The 25,260-nt window shown below is 35.5% G+C and overlaps 1 protein-coding gene across 1 annotated transcript in view; it reads right to left on the reverse strand.

Moving 5' to 3' along the window:
• Positions 1-329: 329 nt before the first annotated feature.
• Positions 330-25,260, reverse strand: part of LOC149801246 (E3 ubiquitin-protein ligase parkin-like) — a 42,132-nt gene continuing 17,201 nt past the window's right edge. The window contains exons 5-11 of the mRNA XM_089955322.1: positions 18,139-18,257; positions 17,593-17,729; positions 16,195-16,256; positions 14,140-14,274; positions 12,669-12,749; positions 8,189-8,306; positions 330-6,256 (exon numbers count right to left, since the gene is read on the reverse strand). Of these exons, the coding sequence (XP_089811448.1) occupies positions 6,153-6,256; positions 8,189-8,306; positions 12,669-12,749; positions 14,140-14,274; positions 16,195-16,256; positions 17,593-17,729; positions 18,139-18,257 (756 nt within the window). The 3' untranslated portion in view covers positions 330-6,152. The remainder of the gene's footprint in view (positions 6,257-8,188; positions 8,307-12,668; positions 12,750-14,139; positions 14,275-16,194; positions 16,257-17,592; positions 17,730-18,138; positions 18,258-25,260) is intronic.

Genomic DNA, 25,260 nt, shown 5'->3' on the forward strand with positions numbered 1-25,260 from the left:
ATCAGTGTTACCATCACATGCAAGTACATACCAGAATATTTAGTTCCCTTTCTTCTCCAGTCTTGAAGTTCATTATCTTAACCAATATGGTTATCAAATAAAACACAAAAGAGCCATTCTGAAACTGATCCAGTCCTCAAATGGTGATGTTAGGTTCTGAGAAGACTGTACTGTTTTGGGTGTATTTTGTGCTTCCCACAACTTTTGCTGTGTGTCATAGGTTCTTCAGTGTGAACTCAATTAAAGAACTTTAAAAGGATATACCATGCAAGAAAATTTTGGACATTCTGGAGGAATGTGGTTTACAGAACAAATGTTGACCCTACTCATTCATCTTTTATTATCTAAATTTTATAGAACTTTACCATTTATCTGTTATCTTGTAATACTTCATGTTTACATTTAATATGGAAGGGTTTGTCTTATTGATTTTTGTGCAATTATTTTTACATTTATAGACTTTACTTTTAATCTACACCTTGTAGCCATTATTACGCATATGTGTATTTAAACATTAATACAGTGTTGCAGGAATCCCACAGTTCATGATAAACTGACCAAAACTGGATGAACATGTTCCGAAAGTACTGCAGTCTGATTGATGCTGGCACAAACTCTGTAGCTGAATGCAGGATATTTTTTTTTAAGATTCAAAAGAATGGGAATGAAATTGACAAAATTATCTCCATTCCAGACAAACTTTTACTGTAGGATGTACAAACTATTGGACCAGTACACTAGTTAGGCACATAAATTCAGCTAATGATGTGGTAGATATCCAGTGGAAGCCATTAAAAGGATTTCAAGCACATCATTTAATACTGGCCTGAGTAAATCTTCTTTTGAACTTTTGTTGTTTTGGTATTGCTCAAGTCCACAACAATATGGGTCATTAAAAAAATTCTTTTAAAAAGTTTGATTTCTTTTTCCTCGTGTTTCTTGCTTTATTTTTATGTAAATTCCTTTATTTCATGACTATACAGTTTATTACCCTTAAAGGAGACCAGAAACCAATGGAAATATAGAATAATAATAAAAGTACTATAGCAGAAAACCTTATTCTGAAGTATCATCTGCGACCGTAATGCCAATATTAAGATATTGGCCTATCTTCTAGGAGCTGAATTTCCGTGACCTCGTATGCAAAATTTCCGCGCCTATTCGGTTACTTTCGGGATGTGACGTCATAGTAGCGACTCCAGGAGCCCAAGTGAGAGTTGCCAGAGTAAAAGACAATACCGTTTTGCGTTGCTTACCGGTGTAATAGAACATTAAGAAAAGCCTGTGGACAACATTTTTTTTTCTTTTCCGAAAGATTAAGGCATAAATGAAAAGAATGGATACATTATTACAAACGAGTCAATTTCAAAGCAACACCATACAGCACTCTGTGCTCATTACATTTCTCAAAGGACTGTTACGAGAGGGATTCTGAAAAAATGGCAGCTCAAGGATACGCAAATGCTAGGCCTAGACTAAAAGTTGGCGCTGTTCCAGACATAACGTAGAATATTTTAAATCCTGGGAAAAGTGTTAAACGTTCGAGTTACGAAAATAGGCAGAAGGCCGAGTAAGTGACCACAAAATGCAACAATCAATTCACAGATCTTTTATCTACACCAGCAGTGCTAAAAATAAATCTGATAGCCCAACACCCTGGTCCCCTCTGGTTTTAGTTCTGGCCCATCCTGTATTCAAAGTGAGGTGCCCGTCAGGCTTGTCGAAACAAAAATTGTTTGCCTGAGGAAACTTTGCTCGCGCTGGTGAAATGTATAAATGTATTTTCAAGATGTTGACATACATGCCTTAACACGGCACAACAAATCACTACTGTCCAAGGTGAAATTTAGATTTGATTTTAATCAAATGGAGGCTTAGCCAAAAATAAGATTCTAAACCATTTCGTGTTTCGAGAAAACACAATTTTCAGTCATCATATAAAAATTACAAATTTTAAAAAAAAAATCATTGTATACATGTAGTATGTATAAACGGTAATCTGTAGTGATTGGAACTGATATAAAACTATTATTTGGGCAGTTTAAATAGCAGCGATTAAAAGAAAAGAGGTCAAAGTTTCACATTAAATGGCTGACAATAGAAACTGGGGGGGGGGAGACTATTGACCCAACCCCCAACCCTTGCCCTAATGTGCAAGCGCCCATGGGACGTACCTTTTCTCCATGTGATACGCCTTATTATTCCCCCAGGACAAGCCCATTTTGCATATTCTGGTCAGCTCTGGCTAAATTGCAAAATAGCTAAAGTTTTGAATTAAGTACGCAAACAATAAAGCCGGTGTGACTAATGAACAGACTCCTTATCCTTGCATTGATCTTGTGAAAAGGACTGCCCTTCGGACATACTTCAAAGAAACCATGTTCGACAGTGTGTGTATGTGTAAGCACCAGCAATTGATTGCCAAAATAAACGATGCCTATTTTGTTGTTACTTACGATGCCATGGACTTCAGGTTTAAGTCTTAATGCATGTAACACTGTTTGCTGAACAAAATATTTATTCAGAATTAGTTCTTTAGGGCCACATATACCGCATGGTATATTTTGTTTTATTCCTTGTAATTTAATCATGGTAATTAAACTTTATATATACGGTAGAGGAATGTCAGGTGTTAACTGGCTGAGTTTCTTTGGCGGAAATGGAGATGCGATTTTGTTTGCAGAGAAAATTTCACAGTGATCATTCATTTAAGCTAATTGGTGACAATTGTATTCTTTTAATTTTTGTATACTATAGTACTGTTGTAGTTGTTTAAAAACATCTGAAATTTACTTGAATAATGTTTAATTTTCACGTTCTATTTACTGAAGAAGAAAAAAAAGAAAAAAACTTGTGTGGTATTAATTATTTCGTCCAGTGCCAGATTTAGACGTGTGTGCGTGTGATTTGAATTTTTAACGTAGCTTTAACAATTTTTCAGTCATATCACTACGAAGTCTGCAGTGTGGCAGTTTAGACTGTGGATTGCATACGTTATATCTATTTATAAATGGTTTGGGGTTGTTTTTTTTTCTTCTGACAAATGAAAATTGACAGACATAATGTAATAATCGGGACTTCGCTGCGAAAAATTTAGAGATATTACGAGATCGGGATGTAGATGAGGAAATACCCCCAAAATCGGGAGGTTTTTCTCCCGGCTTGAGAGTTGACAGGTATGAACTGTCCAGTCTGGTGGAATTTCAGTCAGGGCTTGAGTTTATTTAAGTCACCAGCCTGGGGCCTGTGCCTAAAAAAATTCTTTTAGCACTGACCAGTACAGCACATAAACTATTATATCAGACTGCAGATTCAAGTTTTGAATATGCAACCCAAAGGTGGTCTCCTTCCGTCTTCCTCGATCGCCAATGTATATGTTTGTATTCGAGGACTGGCTAGTATTGCGTCACGGTGATCTGTCGTCTCATCAAAACTCGGAAGAACTCGGGAATTTACGGAATCGTGGTATCTTCCATGCAATAAAATCACTACCCGCTTACGATATTTAATTTATAAACATGACAGTCCAATTAAAATCTGTAGAGAATTACATACGTAAAAGGAAAATTTTGATTTCTAGTCTCCTTTAAGTTTAACATACATGAACATCAAAAAGAAAAACATTTGCAATTGGCAAACATTTTTGAAATTGTGGATCAGATATACAAGTCAATGAAATCGCTTACATACAATAAAATCACACAATAAGCTTTTGCTTACTTGTTTTGAGGATGCTATAATCATTTGAAACTCATTCTTCAGTATGAATCATATTTTCTCAATTTTGAAAAAAAATCATAGAAGCAACACTGCTAATATATGAGGCATGAAAGGATCGAGATGTGCAGTTAGAGGTGACACTTTATGTGCAAGATTTGACCTAAATGAGGGACATGCATAATAAGGCATGTATGGGTGTTACACTGATTATGGTATGTGAATGGAGTGTATCTTCTATACATACATGTTGTACCTATGGAGTCATTAGGTCATATATAGTCTGTCATTTGAATAATAATACACATTAAATTTACATACAAATTTATTAACACTCCAAAAGCCTTGAGTGGAACTGAGGACAGGTTTGAATTGTGTATGCATAGCTGCCAACCCTCACGAATTTGGTGTGAATTTCATGACTTTTTCAGCGATTCATGGATTCATGCCGTAAGACAAAAATTCACGAATTTTCCGATCCTCAATTATTTTAAATCTTTAATAAAATAACCGATTTCCCGTTAAGCGCTAGTCGTGATATTTGTAGTTGCCGAAACGGTCTGGTACCGCTGGTCACGATATTAGTAGATCTACAGCCGATTAGTACAGTTGGCCCGGTCGCAAGCATTTTAGCCTATTTTAATCTATATGTATAAGAGTAGTTTTACAAGTGCTTTTGAGAGAAACTAGGGCCTAACCGGAAATTCGCTCCGCGCATGCATCAAAAACACTGATTCGAGTTACCGTTCGGCATCGCATGTAAGATTTTGAAAATATCTTCACCACTAAGGAAAAAGAAATGGATTACTCAAAAAAGTGAAGTTTAATTTGGAATATATCAAAAATTGGCCGTGCATTCTGCCATTAAACATTGATATTCATTAATGCTTTTTGCACTCAGTGTGCCATCACAGAGACAATGTGAGGAAGAATGTCGGTTGCAAAAAACACGTAGAAGTTGGGAAAATTAAGAATTCGCAGATTTCAGCTCTGGAATATTTTAAACCATTGGCGGAAGACCCGCAGGCTACCAACGCTTAAGCATTATTTGTGAGTTGTGTCGAACACAATCTACCTTTATCAGCTGGAGACCATGCTAAACATTTGTTCTGACACATGTTCCCGGACTCGAAAATCGATTCCAAATTTTCCTGTGGAAGAACCAAAAATGCTGCAGCTCCTGTGCATTCCTCACAGCAACAGTGACAGCGAAAGAGTATTTTCTTTAGTGAGGAAAAAAAAGACAGAGTTTAGGGCCTCCTTAGCTGCAGAAAATTTGTCAACAATTTTAGTCCCAAAGATCTACCAGCAGGCAAGAAGTCGGAACTGTTTAGAAAACAAATTTACGATCAAGCAGTTGAGGAAGTTCAAGCCTGCCACAGTATCATGTCTTGATAAATAAATATTTCTGCATATATGTAGTGTTTTATTTTTATTTTGCGAACTTGATATAGTGTAGTATTGATGGTCGGAGTAGTCAGAGTGGATGGAGTTATTGTCATCGTATTTTTCACGAATTCATGTCCAAATTCACGACTTTTTATCCCTATTTTCACTAATTGGGAGCCTGGAAGGTTGGCAGCTATGTGTATGGTTCATATGAAAATAAAATATCAACTAATAAATATCATCAATAGTTTTGCTTTTGTAATCTTGCTAAAGAATCCAGTTAATTACTGGCAACTGTGTCCATTACAAGGTCCAATGAATCTTGTGTTCAGAGTGAAAGGGCCACCAAAATGTTGGGACTGGGTATATGAAGAATTCTGGTTAAGGGATATTACATGACATAATGAATTCAGGAAGTGGGATTCTACATGATGATGAATGCAGGTAGTGGAATACTACATGATATTGAATTCTGGTTGTGGGATTCTTCATGTTGTTCAATTCTGGTTGTGGGATACTACATAGTTGAATTCTAATAGTGGTATACTACATTATGTTGTAATCTGGTAGCGGGATACCACAATACCAGACTTGCCAACCGTTACGATTTGGTCTTAAGTCATACGAAAATAATCCTTAAATTATAGGCCAGAATAAAAGCAAAAATTATGGAAATATGACTACTGTGGTAAAATCTAGATAAATGGCTCATCCGTGTTTGATATGGATCTGGGTTTCATGTTAGATTTAGTGGAGTTAGGCAACCAGACTAACTACTTAGCAGTACCTCAGCCGCTTTAAACTGCACGTCATGTTATATAATAAGGGATCTCTGCAATGGGTCAGTGTCTCATTTTCACACTTGCGTCCATTCAATAGCTCTGAATCTAGTAGGTATTGTTAGTTTTTTTACATTTCTCCCAAAATACACTAACAAGTTTAAAGTTTAATGTCTTTGGCTATTTCTGAATTATTCTCAACAAATTTTATCCAAAACCACAAGCTGAAGATGAAATTATGAAGAAGTTAGTTGAAGTTTGATGTAGTCAGCCAAACCAGTGGTTGCCCTGGCATTCTCTGTTCCAGGTCTTCTCACACATCCAGCACCATTCTTCTTGACAGCGTGAACATTGCATGTGCATACAACCACCTGCAATAGATATTTTCAGTTAAAGTCAGATTTATTTCCCTTGGATCAAGGTCTATGCCATCTTTCATGATTACCATTCATGATTGCACATGAAAAGAAACATGAGCTTAACTAAATGTGTATCAATCTTGCATATATTTTCCATCATAAACCTTTCTTCACTATGTCATGCTTTAACAATACTTTTCAATTTCTGCCAGGCATTTTTTATGTGAATAAACAAGGATATATTGACCAGGCTGACCTGGGCAGGTATTGAATCTGCAACCTTTCCATTACAAGTCTAATGCTCTACATCTTGAGCTACCACAGCACTATTAAAATCAAAAGGAATGGTGAGTGATTTGCTCAAGTAAATGTACCTCTACCTCTCCAGCCTACCGACCATACTTCATGATAACATGTTTATAGAAGAGTCTGAACTTAAAACAACCATGAGATTACTTGCCCACAAGCCAAAACATCTCATTAAAAAAAGCATGAAAGCACTATAACTGGTCAGTCTGCACATTTTCATGACAATGTTTTGTAGCAAGTATGACAAAAATCCATCATTAACTACAAGACAAACAGAGTTCACAAGATTCTATCTAGCTGAAATTTAAGTATGAAAAGGCACATCGACACAAATTGCTTGATATGCGTACCAAGCTAGGATTGAAATATCTTGAATGGTTTGACGAATTTGCTCTGGAAATGAAACTGTGTATGGATAGAGAGAGAGATGGACAAAGTGACAAATATACATGAATTCATGGTGGGGTGGGGGTAATAAAAAGCATAACAACAACGTGATGTCATCTACATCCCAAACAGCCAATTATTTGTCAATGATTTTGCGTACAGGTAGTTGGTGTTTAGAAAGCATAATTGGATCAGCATAACAAGTTTTGCTCCAGAAATGGGAAGCATTGTAAACGTACTGGAGTTTTGGCCTGAAAATAATGGATGGACCAAAAAAATATGGTAGGAAGCAAAAAGGCATATAAAACAAAGGCAAACCAGAGTACTATGAATAGCGCCCTGTCTTTAACAGTCCTCTACACAAGTACAAGTGGGGCATGGTTGACCTTGGAGATTATTGACCAATAAGTCTCAGTAATTCAAATTTTTAGTCAAGGTATATCATCTTTACTTTGATAAGGTATTTGGCCTAAAGTTATTATGCATGGTGTTTTTTTTTCTTCTTCAGCCACAGTGAATTTGACCTCTTGACTCCCAAATCAGTAGACTTCTTTCCTTATCCAACATGAAAGTAATTCACAAGCTCTGATGAAGGTACATGGTTGTGTACTTAAATTTATATGCATCAACTCATAAATTAGTAGGCCTCATCCTCACCCCAAGTACAAGCCATTCACAAAATTTGGACCAGGTCTGTAATGTAGAAGTAATGTTATTGTGTGGAAATCATTTTTCTTCTTACAGTTACAGTGATCTGACCATTGACCCAAAAATCAAGATGTTTTTCTCTCTTCCCCTTCTATAAAATGCTAGCTATTTACACAGTTTGGTTCAGGTCTGTGATGTAGATGTAATGTCAGTGTGCAGAAACCATTTTTCTGCTTTCAGTCAGTGACCTTAACCTCTTCATACAAAACTTGATAAGCTTCTTTTTCTGTCAACAAAACTTAATCTGTAATTCTTGGCAAAGGCAGGTGCTGTGCATGGTCATAGAAAACTATGCTCTGCCAAAATGCAGGTGTATACAAGACGTAAAATCTTTAGAATACAAGGTGAAAATAATTCTCTATAAACTGCACTCTTAAACAGCCCAGAATGCTTTTAATATTCATAACATATTAAATATAAAAAAAAGGATATTTTACATGTTATGTCTTCCAACTTGAGATAAACCTCTTTTTACTAATCAACTCATAACTGGAAATTACGCTGAAGTGTGTTTAAACTGATTTGTCAAGAAAATTCAACCTGATCTCTCTGTCCTGGTTCTGCAATTGGGACATGCTTTAGTTGACCTCTGAATGAATTCAGTTGATTCAGCATCCCACCTGGATCTCAGCTCCCTTTCACTGTCAACAGACATGATCTGCAAGCACAAAGATGGATATAAGCCTTCTTAAGTCTGTCATGTACATAAATGCTGTCAAGAAAAAAGAACATCAAAGCAATTTCTAAAACGAGAGTGGGTTTTTTGGCAAGAAATTTCATGATGTTATTTTAAATTTTTTGAGCCATTACTTTTTACTGGCATGTTTATTCCTTTCTGACTGCTCCGGTGACCTAAGTGGTTATTTCATACACCTCGTATGTGAGAGGTTGTTGGTTTGGACCCCATACAAGTCATACCAAAGACTTTTAAAAAAAAATGGTACTAGCCGCTTGCTTGCTTGGTGCTCAGCATAGGAAGTTAATGTACCTTGTGAAGAATTAACATCTCAAAGCATATTACATGTACCTTGTGAAGAATTATAATTAAGCACAAAGCACATATGACAAGCAATCATATTGACATATTTAAATGCGAGAATAGTCAGGACTTTTATAAAGAAGAATTTAAAATTGATGACTGCAAAAATCATTTTATATGTGTTCTAACAAGCATTGGCTTAATTACCCGATCTCATTATAATAATCATGTACATCGGCAGTGTATACCACGAATTCATGTATTTTTTGATAATTTTTATAATTTATGGTTTACAACAATCTATAAAAATGGGCACTCCATGAAAGAAAAGAGAATTCATATTATTTGAAGAAAAAATAAGTACACTCTTGACTACAGTACAGCTTGCATGATTTATTGTTTCTCCATGCATCAACATGGATGTGAAAAGAGCTAGAGACGATTAAGATAACCTCTCTGAACCATCTTTCCAGTGTCCCAATGGTATTGCCTTGTTGTCTTCTTGCTGACAACAGCTTGGCACCACACTTTCTCATGAAGGCACATCTGACCATCACCAGATAATGGATGTTGTGTCAGTAAAGTGGGTGTGATTTACTGTTTATTACCAAAGCAAGTAGACACTAAAGAGTTTCACTGAGAGAGCATGGTGGGGCAATGAGTTATGTGGGGCAATGAGTTATATATGTCACTGCCCTTATAAATTAATGAACCTTGATTTTTTTGTAAAGTTTTTGAAATCGAATTTTAGATAGCATTAATGTCATGTAATGATGTGCAAACTCTATTGATACCATATACTGCAAAGTAGATCTAATTTTCAGAATTTTTAATTTTGAAAATCCCACATTATCATAATGATACACAATTTCTCATTGAATAATTAATAATAATAAATGCAATTCTTTGACTGTTAAAATGTGATATATTTAGACTAAGTCCCTAAAACCATTACATGAAAAAAGCCAGTAAACCCATGTCTGCTGGTTGTGGAAAAACAAACAATGCAGAATGAAAGAAGCCAGATGAAAGTAAACTGTATAATAAATATATTTGTAATGAAAGTATTAAAATGAGAGAGAGAGAGAGAGAAAGAGAGAGAGGTGGGGGTATGTTGTGAGCAGGGCAGAATAAGTATCTCCATATAGATCAACATCACAAAAATAGATTATCATGAACTAGTGCTGTTCTTATCAGCTAAATATCTACTGAACATACAATTATCAAAATCAATGAATTCTTTTGTCACAGAGATAGGCAATGTAAAACTGTGCTTATGACAGCTGTAAATCTATGTTCACATTTTCAAAATACATGCACCCCCCCAAAAAAATCCCTATGCAAACAAAACCAAATACTGGATGTGGAAATTTCATATGCAGCCATTATCAAATAAAATGCATCAAGAAATTGGTAAAGCATAATTCTCTTCAAGTATTCACTCGGAAGCAGATATATCAACATTAAAGTTACAATGTATATGAAGATGTTATTAGGTACATGTAAATATACAGGGCTATCTTGTTTAAAAAATAAATAACATAAGCATTGAGAGAGAGAGAAAGACAGACAGATAGAGTATGTAATGAGTGGTTCCTGAAAAATGTATGACATCTGAATTTGAAGTTCATTATTTTAAATTAACCACGATTAGGAAAAGATGTAAAATTAATTAAACTGCAAGAATAACAGAAAAGGAGGGAGACAATAGTGAATAAAACAATTATACTTCTTTAAGGGATAGAAATGTGGAGTTGGATTACATGATCTTGCATACTTTTACTAAAACTATGACTAAACAGTACATACTCAACCTGGGATATCGGACTGAAATTTTTCACACGACGTACACCTGGTTTGGGGTTTTATGGCCAAGTGACATACAAATTAAAGGCATGGGCAGACTTATTCACCATCCCATTTCCATGAAACGGCTGACAAATACAGGTGCAATGGTAACTGGAGATGGTATTTTAGGTTCACCTATTGCAGTATGTTTTGTACAACACACTTTACATATTTCTTTGTATAAGAAATATATTTAACAAAATGCAATATCGACAATGACCCACAGTACAGTAGCTTATATAGCTACACATCCTATACATAAGTAAACTTAAAAAAGCACATCACTGAATTAGCACCAGAGAGAGAGAGAGAGAGAGAGGAGAAAAATTCTGGATACTGAGGTATACCTGGTAGTCTTTAACATGTTACAAATTTAGACATTACTGCTTAAGGACAAAGCATGTGGTTCACATTTCAGAGTGTATTCTGTTCTTTTATTTATTATAAATATGGTTATCATTTGGAATTTTACTGTCCATATATCACTGGATTACTTTTCCTTTGTAACAATGGGATCAATTGATGCCATTTAACTCTTTACCTTCTGCAAGTACTTGCTGCCCTGGCTACTAAGCCTGATAAGCAGCCTGCCTTCTAGCAGCTGTTTGTAGGCTGAACCCCAGAGCATCATAATAGCTGCCTGAGTGAGAACATCTTGAGTTATTTACATGCTGTCTACATTTTCTGTATCAATTTTGTCCCATGCAAACTATGTAATTTAATGAAAAATAAAATTTTATATATTTATCAATGTTTTGTGCCACTCATTTCCACCAACAAGTACATATAATCCACAGGAATCAATGTTTATATTCACATATTTATAATAAAAAAATATATCTAAATATTTCTGTGTTTAAAATGTATATTAGATTACTTTTCTCACCACTATTTTGCACACCAATGTGTCCACTATTTTATTGCAGATTTGGTAATTTTTTATGATACTACCTGAAGCACATAAAAAGAAATCTATCTCCCTTGCATTTTCTTCTAAAATAAATGGTGGCCCTGAAATTGCTGTAAAGTTGTCCACATTTACCGGTCTCGCGTGTTCCGACCAGATTTGATTGTCTCGCGTTTCATCCTCGGATTCATATAAATCTGACATGTCAGGTGTCGAAACAGGACTTGTACTAATGTCCAATCCTTCATCTTGAATCTGGTTAAAATCAATATCATCACTTTCAAATCCTTCAAAACTTCATTAGAATCGTCGTGGAATACATGAATGTTGACATTTTGTTCTACTGTCACCACTGACCTCGTTTTCAATAGAATTTCCTGCTTATATGCTGTAAAACTACTAACAGAATACGTTCATCATTTTATGTAAGGACTATTTTCATTGGCTAAATATTATAAAAGAGAATGGATGTTTGTAATTTCATCCAATACAAAGCTTTAATATGAAATGTGTATATGCGTATCTGGGGTTTCCCAAACCTTGACCGGAAATGCATGTATGAGCCAGCCAGGACAGAGAGAGTATTATTAGCAGCTTGTATATGCGTCTCTGGGGTTACAAGGCTATTTTTATGGTCGCATATATGCATTAGCAGAAGGTAAAGAGTTAAGAGAAGCTGAAAAGATGCGCCCCTTGCCAAATCAGTGCATTAATCGATTCAGATTTCTCTGTATAAAGTAAAAGTATACTGTAAGTGTCTCTGATAAATTCTTTCCACTGATGATGATGTAAGAGAAATCTACATACATTTTTTATATGAGCAATAATGGCAAACAGAAACAGACCAATCTTTTCTAAATGCACGTGTATTAAATATACAAGGCTCTTTTGAAATGATTTTATATTGTCCACATATATAATCAACATCAAGACTGATTTTTCATTTGGTATCAAACTCTAAATCACTTTTACATCTTAGTCTTTCCATGGGTGGCCTTTATGAATTAGGATTTCAAGTGTGAACCAATAATATCTACCAGTTCCCTCCACAGTGAAGACACACATGTTCCTGCTGAGCTGTGGTGGTGACTTGTTAGGTTCTTACCTCTCCATTGCAGAGCTTAAAAACAGTGATCATGGAGAGGATTACACATCCCATGACGATGGCTTCAGAAATGAAACTCATGATCTGTACTGTATTCTAACATATGCAGGGTTCTTAGCTTTACTAACTACAAATTTAAATACATTCAAGACTAAAGTGTCTTGAAAATTAAAGAACATACCGCTGCATAAGACTCCATATTCTGAACTGCATGACATTCACCATCATGATACTCAGACAGACACTTTCTGCAGAACTTAAACTGAAGAAAAAAGTCAACATGAGAAAAAAATCTCAACAAGGAATTTATATAAGAGTAAAATTTATTCCTGGACAATTAAATATAATTAACAAATTAGCAACAGAATAACAATTGTAAGTAAAGTCAAATTTGCATAAGTTTGTTGCTTGTGCTGTGCTAACTACAAGCAACATTCCACACAAGGGCATATTACTCTGTCCAAAATGAAGTAGAAATGACAAAACCCACTAATGACATATCTTCGTCAAAGAAACAATGGTCTTCATAAATTGTATTCAAATATGTTAAATAGTTCTTGAGCTATTCTGATTAGTAAAGTCCCATGTAAAGAAATGAAGTTAATCAAAAGAGTCATAGCTCTGTCCACACTGGAGTAAATGAGAGAAAACTCATAAAATACACATCACACAAACTATTGATGTTTTTTTTACATATGCTGATTACAAGCAACATCCTTAGGAAAAGATGTGAAGTTAACTGACAAGAGTTAACACTCTGTCTAAAATATAATTAGACAAAAACCCACACAAGAACATGCAAATCTTTGAGACAATATTTACACCAATGTCATCAGAAAATGTTTATTAATTCTTGACTTATGCCAGTTGCAAGCAACATTTCATGTAAAGACATTCAAGCTGATTGTCAGGGGACATAACTCTAACCAAAAGTGAGTTGACAGGACAAAATTCATAAGAGTACACCAAAGTTTATGAGACGATCTAGACTGGGTCTCCCCCATACTCTAGGTGAATTGCCCTTTGGGGTGTCCAAAAAACATGTGAAACTACTCCAAGGTCCCTGAATAATCACCCCTACAAATCATGATGGTATACACACAGCCAAACAGTATAAGACTGCAAAATAGAGGTGTATGCCGCATGTATTATGAATTCCAATCTTGAACTTGAATAACATTTTTAAATTGTCAGAAAACACATCAGCTGTGAACCCCTCTAAAACAGAATGTGATTAAGGATTCAGTCTCATTAACAATATCTCTAATAAAATTGACCAACCAGTGGGATGGGGGTGGGGAGGACCTGGGAGTTTCATTCTGAACTGAATATTTTTTCCTTTTATCTCAAAATATTTATTTTTTCAACTAACAAGATATATATAATTACAAGTAGTTCTCAGAACAATGAGTTTTTTCCTCAAGCCATTTGGGGGCCAGGACACTATTTCCATAAAATGTCATGCCCCTCTTCATACAAAAATTAAAAATAATCTGTCATATATTCCCCAGATTGAAATCTGTAAATTCTCTATGCAGCTATAAGCTGGGCAGGCAGTGATTAAATATGTCATTTTGCCTGTATTGTAAACTGGTCAAATATATTAAACTGATGCAATTAATATCATGTGTGAGAGTGAAAATGATTCTTACTCTGCAGTTGGGACATGTAATCTTGGACACTGAACTATCCAGAATCATGCCCTCACCACAGTGAGGCTGAGGACATTGGACACCTCCACTCTGTAGCAAGCATTCCTCAGCTGCAAAGTTTTTATACCGCTCATACTGGAAAAAAATGCAGTCATTATTATATATGCATCACAAAAAATGTATGATCAAACCAAGCATCATGTAAATTAATTCAATTTTCATTGATTTTCAACAGATCATTTCCATTCATGATGCAGTACCAAAAAGACATCCAAATGAGTAGCAAAATGGAGAATGGACATTAGATAAAGTGAAATATCCATAAATGTTTTTACAGCATTGGAAAAATGCATGGTAATATCATAACATGTTTTAGAAAAAGTGTGTTATCATCATAAAAGTGAAAAAAATAATGTCAATGAAATAAAACAAAATTATATGTATTTACATGGTAAAACGATTTAATATAAAAAAATTATCTTGGAAGACAAATTTTTCCTTTTATTACTAGGCAGAAAAGAGAAATTCACAGCACAACACCCACTTAAGTTCAGGTTTACTTATCAAACAATTTTGTGTTCTTGCTCTGAGTGTCAGTGCAAAGACAAAACCAGCATCAAATGCCGTGCACCAGCAGTAAGGTCAAGGAAATGCTAAATATAACAGCTACATGAGTAATTATCCTGGTCTATCTTATTGCATACTGTTATGTATATTTAATTTGTATTGTGTGTTGGCTTTTCTTCGAGACTATATGTTATGTTTATTTATACTCTGTGATTAACCTTGGCCAGTAACTGAGTTAAAGGGCCTACTTGTTATTTTGTCAGTGCTTTTTATATTAATGTTGTTTACTTCAAAATTATTAATTCTTATATTAACATCCAAAATGGAATCAGTCTTACTGTTGTGTTCAGTTTTTTATTTAGGAAGATTTATTTATTTAGTTAAATTATTCATTGGAATTACAAAGTGCCTAATAATATTTCTAAATCATTATTTTGGGATTATTGTGAATTGATTTAAGGACATTCTGAATTGTGATACATCAAGACTCTTGGCTCACGAACACATTCAAGGCTAATGGCACATCAGCATGTTCAAAACTGGAATTAATTCGGAACATGAGTGGAATTTATTTGGAACTCTGTATTATATTTGGCCTTGTAATAGAACTTTTAGAACTATTTGGGATTTAATTTACAATACTGTAAATTCTTTTTAAATTTTCACTTTGTATTCTAGTGAAATAAATTATCTGTTGAGTTTTAAAAAAACTTGTTGGTTTTCACTCTTTTCTGTTACTAAGTTATCACTCTTTTCTGTTACTAAGTTTAAGACCACAGAGTCATAACAATACCCAAGATTATGTAAGAACAAGTGTCATTTGAGTGACAGGGCTTTGAATGAGGTGACAGGATGTTTTAAAAAGAAATATTTAAAGGCTACCAGGAAACTTATAAATGTATCAGCACTGGTGCGTTGTTTATCAGTGGGTTCTAATAGCACAACAGGCTGAAGTGATAGCGTATATAATGACCACTATGGTAAAAGGCCATTGGGAGAACAATGAGATGTTAGAGTTCACAAACAAGTAAATTGGATTACTGTAATTATTCTGTATTAGTAAAATTTTAAGCATTATTCATGGTAAGCAATGTTTAAATTGATTTTCAAGAAAAAAGGATACATAATTACAATTCTATATGGGTGTTAGCAAAATGCTTAATGAGAACATGTTCAGCTCTTTTTCTTTAAAACCATCTTCCATTAAGTCCTAGCTCATACTAGCTTATGAGTCAGATCTAATTGTAAACTTATCTGCCCTTGCATAAAGAATTAAAAGATTTGGGTCTATGCAATTTGTTAGTAGCAATCAGTTAACAAACAGAATAGACCCTGATCTACTGCCACATTAAGCAATGGCAGATCATGGTCCATCTTGTTTGTAGTTGTATCTGACTTTTAAGTACGTGCATTACCTTGAAACAAACAATGACTAATCAGTTTCATTCTACTGTTTTGTTGTTGTTGTTGTCATAATGTAAACCTTACCTGATCTTTGCCTAAAAGGCAGAAGTGATGACTTTCCTGAATGAGGGAATTCACACATCCAGCTATGAAAAAATACAAGAAGAACCTTAATATAGTAGTCCTTCTTTTTAAATTTTACAAGTACAGTGAAGTCCTTCAACTAATGCGTATAGAGTCATGGACCCAAGTTTTTAATAATGTGGTTTTGATAGCACACCTATACCTTTGTATTTTGCAATGTCAACTGTCAATAGTACATTACACATTTACTGCTCTAAAGAACAACATTACAGTGAGAGACTGTTGTAGATAATTACCTTTCAGCTGAACTTTTAATGATTCAGAGCAGTCATGTGGAAATTCCACGAATGTTACATTTGGTTTCAATGGTTTTATATCCCATTTTCCAATGTTACATTGCAATGATTTATGATGATCATAACATACAATGATATTATATAATTATTACATGATAATGTCATTTCAAAGTGATGATTTCTAATAAAACAGAAATACAGTCAGTGTGCTGAATGTTTACTATAGTCAATGAAAGGAAATTAAATTTTTCCACTACGATGCCAACAAAAACTTTGCTCATCCATCCAACCACAAAGGGAGTAAGGCTTCAAGAAGCTGAGTGGACAAGATTATCAATTTGCAATAATAATAACAATAAAAAATAACAGTATGTATGTACGTACGTATGTATGTATGTATGTATGTATGTATGTATTGACACATGCAATCATGCATATATGGACATTTTATTATTTAATGCCAATGATCAGCACAAGATGGGCTATACATAATGGCCAGCATAACTCATCACCAGCAGGCACCTCAGGTGGTCATATTTTCTCATCAGGACCACAGTTTTTACAAAATAACAAACAAGGACTTAGGTGGCTTCAGCTTTGCTAATAGCCCTCTAAACAAACAGGTGTTCTCAGGATCTTGTTTGAGGAGTGATTGTCTTTTGTCACCATGATTAGAATAGAGAGAATGAGTAGTAAAACGAGGATCATTGCGATCATATCTATCACATTAACAATACTAGGTGTAAAAATGACCTCATCAAAAGACTGACCAATAAATATGTCAGCTACAGGAATAATGTCCTGATCAACATCTTTCTCAAAGGCTCTTTTTGCAACTGTGTAAATGTGCTTATTTTTTAAAATTATTTATAAGAAAGCAAAACTTAAAATGTTTTATCTAAGGTTTTGCCAAACTTGCTATCTAAAAATTTCATAATAAAATTTTGCTGGCTTGGCATAAGAGTCGTAACTTCTTGGCTGCAAGATTTCTGGTTAAATAACTGCATTTAGCAAATCTCTCATAAACTAAACCTGTAGGAAACTATTGATGGCTGTGTATTATTATTTGTTCAGTAGAAACTATACATGTCTTTGTTCATACCTGGGCAAGGCAGGCTATAGCCATGTTCCTGGTCCTGAACAAATGCCCGCTCATTTAACCTGACATTCCCATAACTCTTGAAACATTCCAAGCACATCACATGCTGGTGTTCACATGGAAAGACAAGAATGGGTGTACTAAAAGGAAGAGAAAAATCTATTAAATCTATCAAAGTATGTAAGATCTGGAACTGGAAATGTCATTGTTGACAGCAGTTACTCATACCAATTTAAAACAACAAATTTAATGTTTATCATGCTTATATCTCGTACATTTTGTATATTTAAATGTATAAAAAATGTGCAAAACCAAAACCACAATGAAAACAATGGAGTTATACCATCTTAATCCATCCTGTATATGCTTTCCAATAATCTAACACAAAATCACATAGAATCCTAATGATGAAGCTGCAGCTACTGATGATGATGATGATGATGGCAATGATGATGATTTTGCCATCATCATACAGAATGTCTGATTGATCTGTGAAAGTTTAATATATATTTCAGTGAGTTAAGTATCTCCAGAATTCTATTGGCTTACCTGACACTGCCACACGTAATGCATTCAACAAGTCTTCTGTTGGGACGAATGTGCTTTAACGGGACTACTATGGCTTCTTGGGCATCATCTTGATGGCTGGCACATTTGAAGTAAAATTGCTGCAAAAGACAGAAAGTAATCAAATACCAAATTTATATACATTTGTTGAAAAAAATCAAATTTAAGAAGAACAACATCAAGCTTTCCAAAATTATAATGCAGCTTTTGTGACAAAATGCTAATGTGCATGAGGGAAAATTTAGCTACACGGCTTTTTCATAATCATTCATGAGGTTATCAATACTACAGTTCATGTTGCAATTGATGTTAACATTTGTATGTTCTACAGTGTTCATAAATGTCTTGAATAATCCTAGTGGTGACCATCAATTCATATCTTAATACTTGGCTCATATTATTTAAACACAAGAAATTATTTCAGTAGTTTGTGTCTCATGAGTTGAACAAAACTGTTGTGGGTGTGTTCAGTGATGTATGTGCATAAATCTGATGATACCTCCATGATTATCATTTAGGATGACAAATTCATGAAACCTGAACTAGAAGTATCACATGTCAATATGTGGAAATAATCTAGTACCCCAACATCAATATGTGGAAATAATCTAGTACCCCAACATCAATATGTGGATATAATCTAGTACCCCAACATCAATATGTGGAAATAATCTAGTACTCCAACATCAATATGTGGAAATAATCTAGTACCCCAACATCAATATGTGGAAATAATCTAGTACCCCAACATCAATATGTGGATATAATCTAGTACCCCAACATCAATATGTGGATATAATCTAGTACCCCAACACTGATATGTGGATATAATCTAGTACTGAACATCGATATGTGGATATAGTCTAGTAACCCAACATTGATATGTGGATATAATCTAGTACCCCAACATTGATATGTGGATATAATCTAGTACCCCAACATCGATATGTGGATATAATCTAGTACCCCAACATTGATATGTGGATATAATCTAGTACTGAACATCAATATGTGGATATAATCTAGTACCCCAACATTGATATGTGGATATAATCTAGTACTGAACATCGATATGTGGATATAATCTAGTACCCCAACACTGATATGTGGATATAATCTAGTAGCCCAACATTGATATGTGGATATAATCTAGTACCCCAACATTTATTTTACTCATATAGGATAAAGTTGTTAAAAAGGTAAGGGCATACGACTAGAAGTAGGTTGGGTTGAGCTTAGATTTGACAATTATAAGAAACTGTAGATAAAAGATGCTGATTATAAATGGGCAACAGTTTATTCAACAATATTACATGACATAGAAATGCTCAACATAAAAAGGAAAAAGTATTTGATACCTGGGCTAAGGGTAATGCGTTAAATGCCATGTCCTGTCTGTTCCAATAGTGCATGATCCAAATCCTTATAAAGTCACTTGAGAATGAATACTAGGTAATTGTGACCTATTTTTTCTGTGAGTTACTATCTTCTTAACAATAAAAGCACTCATCAGGGGGCAAATATGATGGAAGGATAAACCTATGCATTTTCATGGCATTTTCTTTGAAATGAAGTTAATGAACAAATTTATTAATACTTAAAGGATCAACCACAAAACATAAAGATGAAGCATAAAAAGAAGAAGAAATGTGTTTGTAGAACATAAATGCCCTGCCATCACCTTTTGTATAAACAAGCAATCAAATGTTCACAAGTAACTTGATTATGCTCAAGAAACTGACCTACTATAGTTGCTGAATGTTTTCATAATGCAAAAAATTAATCTTATTTTTCTTGTCCTAAAATATATTAAATTACTCCATTTTGGTGTTCAAAAACAAAAAGGTGAGGTAATGAAATTAGCAGTGATGATAATTCTGCTGCCAACAATGCAGAAAGGCATACACATTCATCATTATCCATATGATAATGAATGGAAAACAATGCAGCCATACATTACATACACATCACTGTACATTCCAAGAGAACTACCATTTTAGTAATTTGCCACAATTCTGTTATATAAATAGTAATTTGTTAAAATTTACAGATATACAAAAATTTCATCACTGTGCAAAAACAAGAAAGTATAGTCCACACTATTGTAGTTCACAGTATCCTATAAATGTTGTCGTCTAGTGTCATCTTGTTCAAAGCCCAAGAATTCATCCTTATCATAAGCATTGCATTTCCATTCTCCAATATTTGTGAAACTAACAAAATTTATAAATAATAAAAAAAACCCCAATTTATTCTAGTAAAATATGTTTTGTGAATAATACTCACCCAATCATAGTATCTTAAGAGAACTACTACTATCTCACAAATTCAGTCCTCCCAGACTGATACTTACAGCTGAAAGCTAGAAGTTATCTGCCAACCTATGTGATAGTTATAGTGATCTCCCCTTGATACATGTATTGGCGCCAAACCCTGTGAATAGTCAAATTACTGTTGGAGTGAAAAGCACGCTTTATATAAATCTGATGTAATGGGCAATGGTTGAGAGAGTGTTTTTGTATTATGATTAGGTAGATATTATTGAAGAAACATTTTACTTGAAAAAATTGGTATCTTCTTCAAATACCTTACCTAATCTTAATACCTTAGGAAAATAGGTAAGAGGTGGAGGAAGATACCTCCTGTTACCCCAGAGAGACCATTTCCAGTCCATTAAGTTATGTGAGACAGCTTCTAGATAAGTGGACTTGAGAATAGACTCCATATTTCAGGGAGTGAGGATGAACAATATTCCCTCTGCAAATCCAGCAGAAGTCATGAATCCACATCCACATATAGATGTTGAAAGACCCTAGGAAGGTAACTTTGTTGTACCATGGCTATAGATCCCACCAGATCAAACTGAGCCTTTTAGGATGAAAGATCTCTATGACAGAAGATGGAGAAGTGTACTTGGATCTCCATTCCATGGCATATATAATTTCAGAGAACAGTTACGCCCAAATGTAATGTTAGTGTTGACCGCCCCAACTTCATGAGAAAAGACGCAAAGCAAGTTCATTTGTTTTGGGTTTATTTTCCAACATGTAGAACAAATAACCCGCTTTATTCAGAATGAATTTTTTTTGCTGATATATTGTCTTTTCCCTCTGAGAGGAGTAAAATGAGGAATGATCTCCCTCAACACAATTACTCAATCTTTTTGAAGTACCACTTTAGAGTTGGCACTGAGTCCCGTAGACAACCTTGAGTTTAAGTATCCAGGGTAGACAAGAATTTAATTACATAAGTAATAATTCCCCAATGAAAACAGGGGCCATCAAGAGCAATAATGACAGATCTTGTCAGAACTGCATGTATTTTGGGTCTGGTGATAGAGTACCTATTTCACTAATTCTGACTGCCTGCCATTTGCTAATGCAACAAGGAAGCAGTTCTTATATGATCAGTCAACCAATGAGGCTCTTGAGAGCAGTTCAAATGGTGTCTTGTTCAGCCAGGTTAGTACCCATCCAATACCCTCTCTTCCATGATGAGGCAGGGTGTCAGTGATTGTGGAACAGTAACCTTATTGGTTCTAACTGTTTCTCATCAAAGAGCCATAGTAGGAACTTAAAGTTAATTATTTGAGGTACTGATGCCTGTAGTGGTACAATGTGTTCTTGGGCACACCACTGTGTGAAGATTTTCCATTTGCCATCACTTTAAATTGGTGGCCCATCTTGATTCAGTGATTTCTTCACCATTGGTTGTGAGAACTGTTTGTTCCTGAGGGCTTTTTTAATATCATCCAGATGTGCAGGTTAAGCAACTCTGTACTGGGATGAATCACATCCCATCGAGGTTGCTTGAGCAGATGAAGAAATATCTTGATTATCCTGGAGATTTCTGTTGCAAGACTGATGAGGTTCTTGATAAACAATATTTCCCATTTTGAGCAGAACAATGAGGATTAGGCAACACTCCAGTTCTCTTTCTTTGTGTATCAGCTTCAGATCTGGTCAATTGGTCAATCCCATTGGGTATAAATCTGAATTAAAACTGTGGGATAAAAAGACCACTCCATCTGCATCAGTTGATTCTTCTGGAACAAGATGTCTGCTAATACATTTAAGCTTGGGATATGACAAACTTGGTTGCAGATTTGTCGTTGAAGATGCCACTTTAGAAAATATGAAACAAGAATGCAACAACCTAGAGACTTGGTTCCACCATGCTGTTTGAAATAAGTCACTACAATGGTATTGTCAGAGAGAACCAGAACTCTCTCTCTATGCTGATCCTCCTGACACCAATGAAAAGCTTTCAAAATGGTTTTCAACTCGAGAATGTTGATATGTAAATGATGACCTTGATATGGCCGCACACCACTGGCTTTATGGTATGATCAAAGAAGAGTGCTCTATGCATGCATCCATACAGATTGTCATTTCTGGAGGTTGTACTGCAGATGTATACCCAATGTGAGCCAAGTGAGGTTGCCTATTTTCTAAGATGGAACCTCTTATTTGCACAGATCATGGTAAGTCAGTCCCATGGGCAAAGTTTCATCCTCTATTTGAACAAAATTATTTGTAATGGGGGCATAAATTGGTAACCTAATACTAAGAAGTCTACTGAGCAAACCCAGCAGGTGAAGGAATTCTCAGGTGTGTAGATTGTCTCATATAAGCATAGAAGCCATCACTGTACTAATTTTCAATGCATGTTCCTGAGAGGGAGACATACTCTGCTGGCTAAGTTTTGAACTCCAAATCTAGATGAACAAAATGTTGATGGATTTGTCCTTGTTGACAAGGAAACCAAAGTTGAGAAGGAAAGGAACAAGGGATATCTTGTCTTGCTCCAAGATATAACTCACCTGATGTTTTTGTAGAATGTAGTCCAGCTAGTTGATGCTGCCACCATGGAAGTGGTCTGGACATGGTCCATTTACCCAGTCAGGTAATCAAGTGAAACTCCAGGGATTGAGTCCAACTGGGAGTGCTATGAGCTGGCAAATGGTGTCTTTGTAGGAAAAATGCAGGATCTTTCTGGAAGCTGTGTGAACAGGAACATGAAGATACACATCTTTCAAGTCCACAGTTTGCATAGTCTCCCTCCTGGATGACATTTAGAACCTATTTTGTTGTTTCTAACACGAACCAAGGGGCACAAATGAATTGATTGAGTGTGCTTAAGTCAGTGACTGGGTGAAGAATGCCATGTTTGCAGCTGAGGGAACCCTGGAAAATGGAGATGGTGCACTGAAAGTGATAGTGAGTCCCTCGGAAACCATTTGTTGGGTCCATATCTTGGTCCATTCGGCAGAAAGAACTAGAACTTTTCTCCAAATTAGATCTGTAATAAGAGTAATGTTAAGATGAGTTCATTTTTTGAATCAGGAGGCCCTCTTTGAAAGAAATGCAGCTGAAAACAATTGCCCTATATATGCTTCTTGTCCATTTTGTGTTTGGGAGGACTGTGGTTTTTGCCAGTTGCAGATTTGGCAGGACTGCTTCACAGTTGTTTGGGGAGTCCATGTCATCTTTTTGTTGACTGCAATGAAAGACCCTCAAATGAAACTGAGTGGGAGAGAAATCAGTCTCCTTGGTGGCTTGTTTGTGGATTTTCATCAAACTGACCAAAGATGGAGGTAAACAGCACTGCATCTTGTTCCACCAGCTGTAAGTTTGTAGATGTTGTTAAGGCATTGGCCAAAGCACATTAGGCAGCTTTGTTTAAGCTGTCGGCCATTCTGGAAACAAATTTCTACAAATGTCCTGTGGGATTTGGGGTGGGAAAAGATACAGTGTTGCGCCTGTAGAAAAATTGCTATAGATACTGGATCCAACATAGAGCCCATGACCATGACGTTGCACACCAACTACTGTCTTTCATTAAAAGACTTTCAAGTCATGGCTTTGCCATCCCCAAAGTTGTGGTAACCAACTGCTGTGATATCCAAATGGAAAACTAGTGTGCGTGACTTACTGAAAGTTTGAGGGAAGGAGTTCTTGTGAGAAAAAAAAGAGATGGTTGATACTTGGGGTCTTGTAACTTGTAACTGGTAGTATAAGCAGCCCAGAATATCACTAAACTGTGGCAGTAATTTAAATGTGGATTCTTCCTTCATAGTCAATAATCAACTGATGCTGGAACATTAGATCAGGATGCAGAGGGAGGAGGAGGCTGTAGAGGGACAAAGCTGTAGAGGGAGAAGGAGGAGGAAAGTAATCTGGGAGGTGAAAAATTTCTCAGTCGAAGTTCATAAGGCTAAATCTATGTACATCTAATAACAATATAGGGGACTTGCAAGGTAGTTCCACCATCTTTGGATAAAGGTGTTAAAGTTGATATCTCTTGTGCTACCTGTGAAGTGGCTAGAGAAGAATGCAGAGTATGATGGCCCACTAAAGTGATAGACTCTATCTGATTTGGACTTTTAACGTAGCTTTAAAAATTTTTCAGTCATGTCGCTATGATGTCTGCAGTGTGACAGTTTATAGTGATGTCTACCACTGGGGCATCATGCCGCAGACATGAAGCATGATGTCACACCCAGTCACATTATCCTGACACCAGGCCGTCCAAGTCCTAACACTAACCTCTAGCTGCTAGTACCATTTTTATAAGTGTTTGTTATAACTTGGCCGGGGTCCAAACCCATGACCTCCTGCATCCAAGGAGGACACTCTAACCATTAGGCCACTGGAACATCCCCACTAAACTAGCACATTGTCACGAATTAAATACAGTGACTTTCAAGCAGTATTTAAGTACAGGCTCCTTTTGAGTGACAAAGTTTGGTGAACAAAGTGAAGCAGCATCTCTTGGATACTGAGAAACTAAGCTTGGCATCATATGCAGCACTATGTTGATCCATTGACAGTGTCTGTATAACCTGGGTTCGTGAAACGGGAAATGCTTGTTCTTCTAAAGGCTGATACTATACGATTCATTGAGGCCATTTCTGATTATGATCAGAGGTAACAGAGGTATATAGCAGAATCCAGTCATGATGGAACAGGGCCATCATGATTGACATGATATTGCCCAGTTCACTGTATGGGATATTGATTCATGTAGCCAGTCCATAATTCTCATCTGCAAGATGGAAACTGGGACAGTTTGTTTGCTCTCTATCTCACTCTCCAGCAAGTG

This window comes from Sinohyriopsis cumingii, chromosome 4, assembly GCF_028554795.1.
Source record: "Sinohyriopsis cumingii isolate HCF-2022 chromosome 4, ASM2855479v2, whole genome shotgun sequence".
Taxonomy (NCBI): Eukaryota; Metazoa; Mollusca; class Bivalvia; order Unionida; family Unionidae; genus Sinohyriopsis; species Sinohyriopsis cumingii.